At 49.1% G+C, this 14,309-nt stretch overlaps 1 protein-coding gene across 1 annotated transcript in view; it reads left to right on the top strand.

Annotated features, from left to right (window-relative positions):
- The window catches only part of ABHD12B (abhydrolase domain containing 12B), a 40,863-nt gene that overhangs the window by 24,437 nt on the left and 2,117 nt on the right, over nt 1-14,309 (top strand). The window contains 2 exon segments of the mRNA XM_077128603.1: nt 10,870-10,952; nt 13,045-13,123. Coding sequence (XP_076984718.1) covers nt 10,870-10,952; nt 13,045-13,123 — 162 coding nt within the window.

The following is a 14,309-nucleotide window of genomic DNA, read 5'->3' as shown; positions in this document are numbered from 1 at the left end:
CTCATTTCTGTCTAAGGCCTCATCAGAGGTAGCTTCAGAGTCCACATTTCTACCAACAGTCTCTCCAAAGCATTCCAGGCCTTCTCTATCGAGCTCCTCACAACTCTTCAGAATCTTCCCCTTTTCCATTTAAAAAGCCATTCCAACAGGTTTGGTATTTGCGAACTGCAGTGGCACCCCACTCTCTGGTACCAAAATCTGTGCTAGTTTGCTAGCTGCCAGAATGCAATATACCAGAAACAGAATGGCTTTTAAAAAGGAAATTTAATAAGTTGCTAGTTTACATTTCTAAGGCTGAGAAAATGTCCTAATTAAACAAGTCTATAGAAGCATCCAATCACAGGGATCCAGGGAAAGATACCTTGACTCAAGAAGGCTGATGAAGTTCAGGGTTTCTCCCTCAGCTAGAAGGGCACATGGCGAACATGGTGGCATCTGCTGGCTTTCTTGTGGCTCTACCAAAAAGGGGACTCTCTCCAAAATGTTTCCTCTTTTAAAGGATTCCAGCAAGCAACTCCACCTTCAATGGGTGGAGACATACCTCCATGGAAATCATCTAATCAAAAGTTACCACCTACAATTGGGTGGGTCACATCTTCATGGAAACAATCAAAAAGCTCCCACCCAGCAATATTGAATGAGGACCAAAGGGCATGGCTTTTCTGGGGTCCACCACAGATTCAGACTGGCGCAATAATGTATATACAAAACGATAAATTTCAAAGCACAGCACCACAATTAGTTGTAGAACGTATTTCAGACTTTGACATGGGTTATAATTCCACAATTTTAGATTTTTACTTCTAGCTGCTTGTTCTAGTTTGCTAGCTGCTGGAATGCAACACACCAGAGACGGATTAGCTTTTTATAAAAGGGGATTTATTTTGTTAGTTCTTCAGAGGAAAAGCAGCTAACTTTCAACTGAGGCTCTTTCTTACGTGGGAAGGCACAGGGGGATCTCTGCTGGTCTTCTCTCCAGACCTCTGGGTTCCAACAACTTTCCCTGGGGTGATTCCTTTCTACTTCTCCAAAGGCCTGGGCTGAGCTGTGAGTGCTCAGATGAGGAATGCTGAGCTGCTTTGGCTGTGCTACATTGAGTCTCTCATTTAAGCACCAGCCAATTAAGTCAAACATCATTCATTGCAGCAGGCACGTCTCCTAGCCAACTGCAGATGTAATCAGTGACAGATGAGGTTCATGTACCATTGGCTCATGTCCACAGCAACAGAACTAGGTTCCTTCACCTGGCCAAGTTGACAACCAAACCTAACTACCACATTGCTCTTAAAGTATTGGAGGCTAAATGAGATATCAATTTAATGATTCAGCATTCATATTCATTTATTAAATCCTATCTTCTCTGTATAACTCCACCATCACCTTTGATCTCTCCATCCCTCTCTTTAGGGATGTTTGGGCTATGGCAATTCTAAATTTTTCATATTGGAAGGGTCTGTCACTAATATGGGGTAGGGAGATGGAACTATCTGATGTTCAGGAGAGGCTGGGCCCTCTAGGTTTCAGGACTCATCTGGACCAGGGACCCATCTGGAGGTTGTAGGTTTCTGGCAAGTTACTCTAGTGCATGGAACCCTTGTGAAATCTTATATATTGTCCCAGGTGTTCTGTAGGATTGGCTGGAATGGTCCTGGTTGGAGGTTGGCAGGTTATGATAGGTAGCAAGGTCTGCCTAAAGCTTGCATAAGAGCAACCTCCAGAGTAGCCTCTCGACTCTATTTGAACTCTCTCTGCCACTGTACTTTATATTAATTACATTTCTTTCCCCCCTTTTTGTCAGGATGAATTGTTGATCCCATGGTGCCAGGTCTGGAGTCATCCCTGGGAGTCATCTCTCAAGTTGCCAGGGACTTGCATATGAATTTGACAGTTGTTTTTTTCATTTCTGCAAATAAGACTGTTGGAATTTTGATTGGGATTGAAGTGAATCTAATCTTGCTTTGGTAGAATTGATGAGTTAATGATATTTGGTATTTCAATCCATGAACATTGTACTACTTTAACTTCTTTCAGCAATATTTTATAGTTTTCCATGTAGAAGTCCGTTATAGCCTTGGGTACATTTATTCCTAGATATTTTATTCTTTTAGTTTGTTTTGTAAATAGGATTCTTGATATCCTCTTCAGAGTGTTCATTAGTAGTAGTTGATTTTGGGGTATCGCTCTTGTACCCTGTCAATTATCTGAATACACTTATTAGCTCTTTGTTTTGGATTTTTCAAGATTCTCTGTGTGTGGTTTCATGTCACCTGCAAATACAGAGTTTACTTCTTTCTGTCCTGTTTGAAAGACTTTTATTTCTTTTTCTAGCTTAACTTCGCAGGCTAGAACTACCAGTACAGTGTTGAATAATAGTGGTGACAGTGGCATCCTTGTCTTGTTCCTGATCTTAGGGGAAAACTTTCATCATTGAGAATGGTGATAACTGGTATTTCATACATGCTCTTTAGTATGTTAAGGGTGTTTTTCTGTTTCCTGAGTGTTTTTATCAGAAAGGTGCTGGATTTTGTCAAATGCCTTTTCTACATCAAGTGAGATGATCATATGTGTTTTTTTTCCTAATATGGTTTATTGTGTTGATTATTTTCTTATGTTGAACCACTCTTGCATTCCTGGGATAAATCTCACTTGATCGTGGCATATAATTCTTTTAATGCACTGTTGTATTCAGTTTACTAGTGTTTGGTTGAGGATTTTTGCCACTATATTCATGAGGGATATTGGCTTGTAGCTTTCTTGTGGTATTATCTGGCTTTAGTACTTAGGGTGATGCTTTTCTCATAGAATGAGTTAGGAAGTATTCCCTCCTCTTCAATTCTTTTGGAAGAGTTTGAACAGGTTGGCTGTTGATTCTTCTTTGGATATTTGGTAAATTCATGAGTGAAAACATCTGGTCCTAGGATTTTCTTTGCAGTGGAGTTTTGATTACTGACGCCATCCCTTTACATGTTGTTGTTCTGCTGGAATCGTTCACTTCTTGAGTGAAAGTGGTGTCAGTGCTTCCAGGGGTTTGTCACTGTCACCCAGAGGTGATGTGATCTATGGCATGTGGTTGTCCACAGTATCTGCTTATAACCCTTTTCATTTCGGTGGGGTCCTTAGTAACATCCCTGTCTTCATTCCTGATTTTAGTAATTTGTTTCCTCTTTTTCTCTTCATCAGTATGGCTAAAGATTTGTCAATTTATTGATCTTTTCAAAGGACTAATTATTTTTTCAATCTAAGTTTACTTTAATACTTGTTCCCCCTATTATTTATTTTTATTCCATATGTTCTGCTCGTCTGTTGACAAGGTAGATAAAAGTAGCATCAGACACAAGGTTTTCACAATCACACAGTCACATTGTGAAAGCTATATCAGTATACAATCATCATCTAGAAACATGGCCACTGGAACACAGCTCTACATTTTCAGGCAGTTTCCTCCAGCCTCCCCACTATCTGAACTAACAAGGTGATATCTATTTAATGGGTAAGAATAACCTCCAGGATAACCTCTCGACTCTGTTTGGAATCTCTCAGCCACTGACACTTTATTTTGTCTCATTTCCCTCTTTCCCCTTTTGGTTGAGAAGGTTTTCTCAATCCCTTGATGCTGGGTCTCAGCTCATTCTAGGGTTTTCTCAATCCGTTGATGCTGAGTCTCTGCTCATTCTAGGATTTCTGTCCCACGTTGCCAGGAAGGTCCACACCCCTGGGAGTCATGTCCCACATAGACAGGGGGAGGGTGGTGAGATTGCTTGTTGTGTTGGCTGGAGAAAGAGGCCACATCTGAGCAACAAAAGAGGTTCTCTTGGGGGTGACTCTTAGGCCTAATTTTAAGTAGGCTTGATCAAAGGACTAACTTTCGATATGGGTGATTGCATTCCTCTCTGGTTGCCAACCCTTTAGGCAGAAGCAGTTTGTGCTCAGCATTAATAAGTGCACAGGGACACCAGTGAGAGTGCACGCAGCTCCGCACTGCTGGGGAGGGAGGTGACTGAGTGTGCAGCAGCTGCAGCCAGATTCTCGTATCACTTTAAGCTCCGTCTTCTTGATTTAGCCCTCCTCCTGCTACTGTAGGCCTCTGGCTGTTTTCCGGGCTCTGGGGCTGATAGCTCTGTGTGATTTTGGTGTTCAAGGGTTCTGTGGGGAACAGGGCCTGGTGCGACCTCTGCCACCAATCTTGGTTAACCAGACCGTCTGGGCTAGTCTTCATTCTTTGTGTTTCCACATACATGTGCAATCTATTTGTCAATTTCCACAAAAACCTTCTTGGATTTTAATTTGGATGTACTGAATCCATAAATTAATTGGGGGAGAATTGATATAATTTTACTACTGAGCTTTATTCAAGAAAATGGTGTACCATTTATGTATAAAATTATGTTAATTTAAATGATAAATTTATTGCACTTGTAATTAAATCAATTAATTTTATTATGCCTTATGTTCTAGTTTGCTAGCTGCTGGAATGCAATATACCAGAAATGGAATGGCTTTTAAAAAGGGGAATTTAATAAGTTGCTAGTTTACAGTTCTAAGGCCGAGAAAATGTCCCAATTAAAACAAGTCTATAGAAATGTCCAATCTAAGTCATCCAGGGAAAGATACCTTGGTTCAAAAAGGCTGATGAAGTTCAGGTTTCTCTCTCAAGTGAGAAGACACATGGTGAACACAGTCAGGGTTTCTCTCTCATCTGGAAGGGCACACGGTGAACACGGCGTCATCTGCTAGCTTCTTCTCCTGGCTTCCTGTTTCATGAAGCTCCCCGGGAGGCATTTTCCTTCTTCATCTCCAAAGGTCACTGGCTGGTGGACTCTGCTTCTCATGGCTATGTCAGTCTGCTCTGCTCTCTCTGAATCTCTCGTCTCCAAAATGTTTCCTCTTTTATAGGACTTCAGAAACTAATCAAGACCCACCCAAATGGGTGGAGACATGCTGTCACCTAATCCAGCTTAACAACCAGTCTTGATTAAATCACATCTCCTGGGAGGTGATCTAATTACAGTTTCAAACATACAATGCTGAATAGGGATTAGAAGAAACAGCTGCCTTTACAAAATGGGATTAGGATTAAAACATGACTTTTCTAGGGGACACACATCCTTTCAAACCAGCACACTTTATAATTCCGCTTTTCTTTATTTTCATTTTTTTAGGTCAGTTTCTCATAGCAGCAGAGCCTTAGACAGGAATTGAGTGAGTGTGATTTATTGAGGGAACGCTTGAGAAATAACCTTAAGGAAACGGAAGCAGGACAGAGAAGGGCACAGAGAACAAGGCGCTGAGGTCAGGTGGAGTTCCCCTTGGCCGGGTCCACGTGGGGCTCCATCCCCAGGTGCTGGGAGCTCCCCAGCAATGGTGGCTTCTGCCACCCAACGGCAAGGGCAAGGGGCAGCCGGGGCAGCCGGCGCTCACCGCAGGAGTAATTTTATTAGTGTTTAAAAAGAACCCACTTCGGCTTTGTTAATTACCTGGGCACTTTCTGTTTTATTAATTTACGGACTTATATTTATTATTCCCTTTCTTGTTTTCTTTGGGTTTAATTTATTGTTATTTGAAAATTTTATTGAGATGGCTCTAGGATGATTTATTTATTCTTTCCCAATTTATAAGCATTCTCTGCTAAGCCACACTTCAGCCGCGTCCACTGGTTTAGAAATACATTTAATACCGTTGTGAGGTATTCTTCAACCCCTGCATTATTTAGATGTTTATTGCATAATTTCTACAATTTAGGGACAAATTATAAAGTTTATTATTGATTTCTAGCTCAGTGTTACTGTGAGGTGAGAATATGCTGTACATAACTTCATTCTTTGGAAATTCATCGAGACTTGCTTTATGTCCTGACAAAGGGCCAATAGTGGTAAATGTTCTATGTTTGAAAAGAACGTGTTCTGCCGTTTTTGGTCTATGTTCTGTCTGTGTCAATCAGGTTGAGACTATTAATCGTGTTGTCCAATTCTGTATCCTCACTGATTTTTTGACTATTTTATTGATTAATCAGAGAAGAATATTAAAACGTCCCACTGTGACTGTGGAGTCATTTCCATCAATTTTTGCTTTCAATTTTTGAGATTCTATTAGTTGCATAAATGTAATAATATAATTTTTATATTTTTCAGGTGGTTTGACCTTTTTTTTTCATTACACAATGTTCCCTTCTTTGATTAATAATGCTTCTTCTTTTTTATTAATTAAAAAAAATGAACAACAAACAAAACATTAAGATATCATTCCATTCTACATATACTACATATAATAATGCTTCTTGACTTAAAGGCAGCTTTGTCCAATATAAGCATGCTTTTGTTTTGGTTAATGTTTGCATGATGTATCTTCTCTTATCCCTTGATCCCATCTTTTCTGAATTCTTATATTTAATGTATATCTTTTGTAAGCAGCATAAAGCAATTTTGATTTCTTTTCCAGTATAAGCAAACTTTGTCCACTAATTGTACTATTTAGCCTGTTTATATTTAATGTACTTGTGTTTAGGTTTAAATCTACTTTGTTACTACATTCTTTTCTGTTTTTATCATCTGTGCTCTTTGGCCTCTATTTTGACTTGGAAGCTGTGTGCAAGGAGAAAAGCGGTGTGGAATGTTGGGCTCACCTCTCTGAGAGTCTCTTCTCTCTGGGATCCAAACCCCTTAGCTTCACTGTCTCGGTAGATCTCTTATGCTTTCAAAGAGATATTTTAAAAATATTTTGTCCAGCCTCTCTAGTTGTTATTAGCAAAAGGTTTTGGCCTGTAACAATTCCTCTGGCATTAGAAATGGGAAGTCTCCCAATTTTTTAAAGTTTAAAATTTAATTTAAGCTGTCATGAAGTTTTGGTGTACTACCCTGCAGTATTTGCATCCTTCGAGAAGCATGGCTTTGCTTTCAGACTACCTGTGTTTGATTTCCAGGGCTGTCACTTAATAGCTTTATTATTTGGGCTGATTGCTTTCTATGCTTCAAATGCTTCATTGGTAAAATGGGTAATAATATTCTATCCGAGATTGTTGTGATAATGAAATGAATTAATATATGAAAAAGTCAGAGTAAGCACTCAGTGGATGTTAGAAACTTTCATTCAAAGAATGTCATAACTCTGAGCATCACTGTTGACTAGGGAAGTAAAGGAAGAAGCTTCCTGTTTAGTTGGGGAGATTGAACAGGAATGAGGGGAGCAGAAAGGAAGAACAGAGAGTCCTACTTGTCACCTTGAAATGAATTTCGTTACTCAGAATAGGGAGGCAGCTGATCCAGTGGGAAAAAAGCATTTGGGTTCATATCTGGTCTCTGCCACTAACTGTGTATGGCCTCGGTATGTTATTCCCGTTTTCTGACGCCAGTTTTCCATTTTTATAAAGGGATTGATAATGCCTACAAATGGGGTTGTTGTGAAGGTTAAATTATGAATGTACACAGGGCGGCCACCGTGGCTCCGGGGCAGAGTTCTCGCCTGCCATGCCGGAGACCCGGGTTCGGTTCCCAGTGCCTGTCCGTGCAAAAAAAAAAAAAGTATGCAAAGCACCTATTAGTAAGCACTGAGCAAATGCTTGTCCCCTTTTTCCCAGCTTTTCTGCTACAAAGCGGACTAAGAAGGCACATGTTAGGGGGGACCCGAAACCGTCGTCTCAGGGAGAAGTTAGAGAAGCAGGGGTGGCCGATGAAGACAGAGTGAGGCTCTGGGCTCCTTTTTTAATGGCGGGGGAAGGGATGAGAAACTGCAGCGAGCAGGCGGGAGCCGGAGCTCAGGCACCACGGCAGGGATGGGGCAATTACACGTCACAGGACACTTGCGAGTCACAAAGCACTCCGGTATTCTAAGGTCTTCCATGCCTGCCTATCTTTTTAAATCCTCGCAGCAGCTCTGACTTTGGCGTCACTGCCTGCCCTGAGGGAAATGACAGGGGCTCGAGACTCGCCCAGTTGTCACAGACTTTATGAGACGAGGAATCGGGACTCGACTCTGCAGGCGGATGGGGGGCGAGCCGCTTTTGGAATGAAAGCTTGGGGCCAGATGCTCATGGGCTTGTCGGCTAGAAGCTGTTTTTAGTTTAACTTCTCCTTTTTCTCATTAGTAGATCGTGGGTGCTCCTGCAGCTTCAGAACAGCAGATCCCACGAGGCTGGTATTTTAGGAGAGTGACGTGGTGGTATTCCAGGAGAGCGTGAGGCCGGGGCCCGGGGGGAGCCCGCTGCCGTGGGCTGGCGTGCGAGGCCTGGGGACCCGTGGGTCCCAAGGCGCTCCCTTGCTGGTACAGCATAAGAAGTAATGCGTGTCATGCTCTGGTGATCTTTCCTCTTTGCAAATCGAGTCTAAGGAATAAAATCTGAAGTCTGCACACTGAGATGGAAAGGATAGCAAGCAGATGAAGTCAGGCCTGCTTTCTCCTCACTCCTGCCGAATCTGCAGTGGACTGCTGCAGGGCTTCTTTTGTTGAATTTCCTTCAGAAAAGTCCTGATTCCAGGGGTGGAGGAATCAGAAAGCAAAAAAAACGAAACAGGAGCTGCCTTGCCTTAGCATGGGTGAGAAGAGGAAGGAGGAAGGGAAGGGCAGGTGTGGGTAGGATTTCTTCCCTGCACTTGGATGCAAATAATTTGCAATCTGACCATGCAAAAAGAGATGCCAGACAAATCCCATGAAACCAAGGAGACCGTGCTTTCCTTCCAGGTTTCTGGAATCAGCAAGCCTAAGGTGAAATTGTGAAACAGAGGTCTGTGTTCCCTACCTGTCCTGAGCCTATTTCCTTCCCGTGGCAACATCTTAGTTATGATATGGCAGCCCCCCCATGCGTGACGTGGCAGCCCACCCCTCCCCCAGGGTGACGTGGCAGCCCACCCCTCCTCCACGGGCGACGTGGCAGCCCACCCCCTCCTCCACGGGTGACGTGAAAGCCCACCCCCTCCTCCACGGGTGACGTGGCAGCCCACCCCTCCTCCACGGGCGACGTGGCAGCCCACCCCCTCCTCCACGGGTGACGTGACAGCCCACCACCTCCTCCACGGGTGATGTGGCAGCCCACCCCCTCCTCCACGGGTGACGTGACAGCCCACCACCTCCTCCACGGGTGATGTGGCAGCCCACCCCCTCCCCCAGGGTGATGTGGCAGCCCACCCCCTCCCCCAGGGTGACGTGACAGCCCACCCCCTCCTCCATGGGTGACGTGGCAGCCCACCCCCTCCTTCATGGGTGACGTGGCAGCTCACCCCCTCCTCCATGGGTGACGTGACAGCTCACCCCCTCCTCCATGGGTGACGTGGCAGCCCACCCCCTCCCCCAGGGTGACGTGACAGCTCACCCCCTCCCCCAGGGTGACGTGACAGCTCACCCCCTCCTCCATGGGTGACGTGGCAGCCCACCCCCTCCTCCACTCAGCCGAGGAATGCATGTCAGGCTCTGTTGATCTTCCCTCTTTGTAAATCTAGTCTAAGGAATAGACTTTGAAGTCTGCACACTGAGATGGACAGGATAGCTGAGAGTTAAAGTAGACCCCGGGATCTCTGCATAATGGATCCTTCCATCTTTAGTAAATCTCCACTGTGTGTGTTAAGTACCAGGAGCTTTCCTAGGCACTGGGCATGCCACAGGGAAGACAGAGTTGGAGCCCGTTTATGTACTTGCAGAGACAGACGGGAGGTGAGTACTCACCACGGATGTCAAGGGTGACCAGTGCTGTGAAGGAAATAAAGGAACGTGATGGTGAACGACCGGGTGGCAGGAGGGCAGGATCGATGGATGGCCTCAGAAATGTCACCTGGCAGGAGACCGGCGTGCTGAAGGGGCCGCCGTGGGAAATCCCAGGCGCAGGGGAAGCAGAGCTGATGGCCCTTGGGCAGGAACCAGGGAGCAGCCTGGAGAACGGGATGTCACGGCTGGGACGGGACCCAGAGGGCACTAAAGGCCAAGGGGACATGTTGGCATTAAGTCCAAGTAGGTGCCTTTGTGGGGTTTCACGCAGAACAGCCACGTGAGGTGATTTGTGTCCCGAGTCCCTGATACCGTCTCCTGCGGCCCTGGGCTCAGGGTGGGGACCTCGGCTGCTCGCGGGCTCCAGGCGGGGCGGGAAGGGCCGCGGGGTGGACGCGGAGGTGACAGAGGTGAACGGACTGCGGTACTGTTTGCAGGGGGGAAGCAAAGTGGGTGAGGAATCACGATACTGCTCAGGGTTTCTGGCTTTTTCTACTCATTTTCGGTTGCAGTGGATGGTTTTAGAAATTGTCCCTGAAGTTCCCTATTGATTTAATCAAAACCTGGTAAAAGTGGACTGACCCAGCCCTCTCTTGATTGGAATTTGCCATTGAACTAGAAATTTAGTATGTTTAGGATGGTAATTGATATTTGGGGTTTGTGATCATTGTGAAAACCTAAAATGCTTTTTAAAGCATTGCAGTAGTCAGTCGTGTTTAGCAGAGTTTATAGTGTTCAAATCATTTAAATCTGATTATCTATGAATTGCATACCTTCATCAGAAGTTTTGCTTTATCAGAATATTTTCCTCCAGCTACACCAGTTAATTGCGTTCACTGTCGAAGCTATTTTTGGATTGTCTATCGCTGCTCTTTTATAAAGGTATGGAGAAACAAGGGCTGGCGGTGTTATTTGCATTTTTAAAAAGATAGGAAGTAAACAAAATGTCAACAGTGATTATCTATGGATGGTGGGTTTATGTGTGTCTTGTTTTCCTCTTTTTCCTCTCTGTATTTTCCAAATTTCCTACAGTAATGTGAATTACATTTTAAAATAAGAAATCGGTTATTTTCCAATTCATTATATTTAGAAAGTCACTACTCTGACTCTGGGAAATAATGACAAATGACATATTTTAGCTGTGGGGCAAGTTTTAATATTTATTTTTCTTTTAAAAAATAGATTTACCACAAACCTCCCGGATTTTTACGCCTGCTTATGGATGCCTTGAGGAAAGACAGAACAGTCTTCCCTCGGGATGAAAAGTAAGCTGACGACAAGACCGAGTCAGTGCTGTCGTTATGGGGCCGGGGGGAGCGATGTCCCTTCCCGGACAGGAGACGAGAACACGGAATGGTGTCCTTAGATGGACACTAGATGGAGGCTAAGGTACCATGGATTTTAAGTCTTGACATTTTCTCCCTAATTCATTGGCTTCACCAAGTCAGTCCTTCCTGTGCAGCCGTAAAGGCCCTTAAAGCTCCTCTGGCGTCGTCCTGAGGGACGCGGGCCCCCACCCGACGCTCAGGGACCCGGTGTCCAGGCCCAGCTGACCCGACGCCCACGCCCAGCTGACCCGACGCCCAGGGACCCGGTGTCCACGCCCAGCTGACCCGACGCCCAGGGACCCGGTGTCCACGCCCAGCTGACCCGACGCCCAGGGACCCGGCGTCCACGCCCAGCTGACCCGACGCCCAGGGACCCGGCGTCCACGCCCAGCTGACCCGACGCCCAGGGACCCGGCGTCCACGCCCAGCTGACCCGACGCCCAGGGACCCGGCGTCCACGCCCAGCTGACCCGACGCCCAGGGACCCGGTGTCCAGCCCAGCTGACCCGACGCCCAGGGACCCGGCGTCCACGCCCAGCTGACCCGACGCCCAGGGACCCGGTGTCCACGCCCAGCTGACCCGACGCCCAGGGACCCGGCGTCCATGCCCAGCTGACCCGACGCCCAGGGACCCGGTGTCCACGCCCAGCTGACCCGACGCTCAGGGACCCGGCGTCCATGCCCAGCTGACCCGACGCTCAGGGACCCGGCGTCCACGCCCAGCTGACCCGACGCCCAGGGACCCGGTGTCCACGCCCCGCTGACCCGACGCCCAGGGACCCGGTGTCCACGCTCCCCACCCGACGCCCAGGGACCCGGCGTCCAGGGACCCGGCGTCCACGCCCCCCGGCTGACGCCCAGGGACCCGGCGTCCACGCCCAGCTGACCCGACGCCCAGGGACCCGGCGTCCACGCCCAGCTGACCCGACGCCCAGGGACCCGGCGTCCACGCCCAGCTGACCCGACGCCCAGGGACCCGGCGTCCACGCCCAGCTGACCCGACGCCCAGGGACCCGGCGTCCACGCCCAGCTGACCCGACGCCCAGGGACCCGGCGTCCACGCCCAGCTGACCCGACGCCCAGGGACCTGGCGTCCACGCCCAGCTGACCCGACGCCCAGGGACCCGGTGTCCACACCCCCCACCCGACGCTCAGGGACCCGGTGTCCACGCCCCCCACCCGACGCCCAGGGACCCGGTGTCCACGCCCCCGCCCGACGCTCAGGGACCCGGTGTCCACGCCCAGCTGACCTGACGCTCAGGGACCCGGTGTCCACGCCCAGCTGACCCGATGCCCAGGGACCCGGTGTCCACGCCCCCCGCCCGACGCCCAGGGACCCGGCGTCCACGCCCAGCTGACCCGACGCCCAGGGACCCGGTGTCCACGCCCCCCACCCGACGCCCAGGGACCCGGTGTCCACGCCCCCCACCCGACGCCCAGGGACCCGGTGTCCACGCCCAGCTGACCCGATGCCCAGGGACCCGGTGTCCACGCCCAGCTGACCTGACGCCCAGGGACCCGGCGTCCACGCCCCCGCCCGACGCCCAGGGACCCGGTGTCCACGCACAGCTGACCCGACGCCCAGGGACCCGGCGTCCACGTCCCCTGCCCGACGCCCAGCTAACCCCGGCGGTCGGGTTAGTGGGCTTGGCCAAGGCGGCCCTCGCAGGACGCCCGGGGAAGGCGCCGCGGCGGCGGTTGTGTCCTTTCTACTCCGACCCACCGAGGGACTCGCACTCTGAGCAGGAGACGCCCGTGCGGGATGGGGCAGGTCTGGGGGGCCCTGGCCTGGGGGCAGAGGCCACCAGAGGGTGGACGGGCGCGGACGCGACCTGCGGACTGTGCGCGTGCTCCGTGTGCACGGGGAGAGGAAATGCGTTGTTAAAACACGTCCTTGCAGCCTGGGCGGCTCTTCTTACCGGGGGCTCTCGTTTCAGGGGTTTAATTAAAATGTTCCAGATATTATGAAATGAAGTAGGACAAGGAAGAAGAGGTCCTTGAACAAATGTTTTTCTCTCCTTGGCCCTAGCATGAAGTTCCTTTCTTCGCCCCTTCTCATCATACACGGAGAGGATGAGAAAACGGTGCCTTTGGAGGGGGAGGAAAAGGTAAACCCCGCGCTCAGGATGACCGACAGGGCACCCACACCACCATTTCTCATCTGGGCGGGCCCAGGCGAGAGTCCAAATGGGTGTGTGACATTGCAGGGTTCCGTGTGTCCTAGGAGGTTCCGTGTGTCCTGAGGAGACTCTGTCCTGAGGAGACTCCGTGTGTCCTGAGGAGATTCCGTGTGTCCTGAGGAGATTCCGTGTGTCCTGAGGAGATTCGTGTGTCCTGAGGAGGTTCCGTGTGTCCTGAGGAGGTTCCGTGTGTCCTGAGGAGGTTCCGTGTGTCCTGAGGAGATTCTGTGTGTCCTGAGGAGGTTCCGTGTGTCCTGAGGAGGTTCCGTGTGTCCTGAGGAGGTTCTGTGTGTCCTGAGGAGATTCTCTGTCCTGAGGAGACTCTGTGTGTCCTGAGGAGATTCGTGTGTCCTGAGGAGATTCGTGTGTCCTGAGGAGGTTCTGTGTGTCCTGAGGAGGTTCTGTGTGTCCTGAGGAGATTCCGTGTGTCCTGAGGAGGTTCTGTGTGTCCTGAGGAGATTCTCTGTCCTGAGGAGACTCTGTGTGTCCTGAGGAGATTCGTGTGTCCTGAGGAGATTCCGTGTGTCCTGAGGAGATTCTCTGTCCTGAGGAGACTCTGTGTGTCCTGAGGAGATTCCGTGTGTCCTGAGGAGGTTCCGTGTGTCCTGAGGAGGTTCCGTGTGTCCTGAGGAGATTCTCTGTCCTGAGGAGACTCTGTGTGTCCTGAGGAGATTCCGTGTGTCCTGAGGAGGTTCCGTGTGTCCTGAGGAGGTTCCGTGTGTCCTGAGGAGATTCTGTGTGTCCTGAGGAGGTTCTGTGTGTCCTGAGGAGGTTCCGTGTGTCCTGAGGAGATTCTGTGTGTCCTGAGGAGATTCGTGTGTCCTGAGGAGGTTCCGTGTGTCCTGAGGAGGTTCCGTGTGTCCTGAGGAGATTCGTGTGTCCTGAGGAGATTCCGTGTGTCCTGAGGAGGTTCTGTGTGTCCTGAGGAGGTTCCGTGTGTCCTGAGGAGATTCCGTGTGTCCCGAGGAGATTCGTGTGTCCCGAGGAGGTTCCGTGTGTCCTGAGGAGGTTCTGTGTGTCCTGAGGAGATTCTGTGTGTCCTGAGGAGGTTCCGTGTGTCCTGAGGAGGTTCCGTGTGTCGTGAGGAGATTCTCTGTCCTGAGGAGATTCCGTG

Source organism: Tamandua tetradactyla, chromosome 14 (assembly GCF_023851605.1).
Source record: "Tamandua tetradactyla isolate mTamTet1 chromosome 14, mTamTet1.pri, whole genome shotgun sequence".
NCBI lineage: Eukaryota > Metazoa > Chordata > Mammalia > Pilosa > Myrmecophagidae > Tamandua > Tamandua tetradactyla.
Note: the sequence above shows the minus strand (reverse complement) of the source record. Positions and strands in the feature narration are given on the sequence as shown.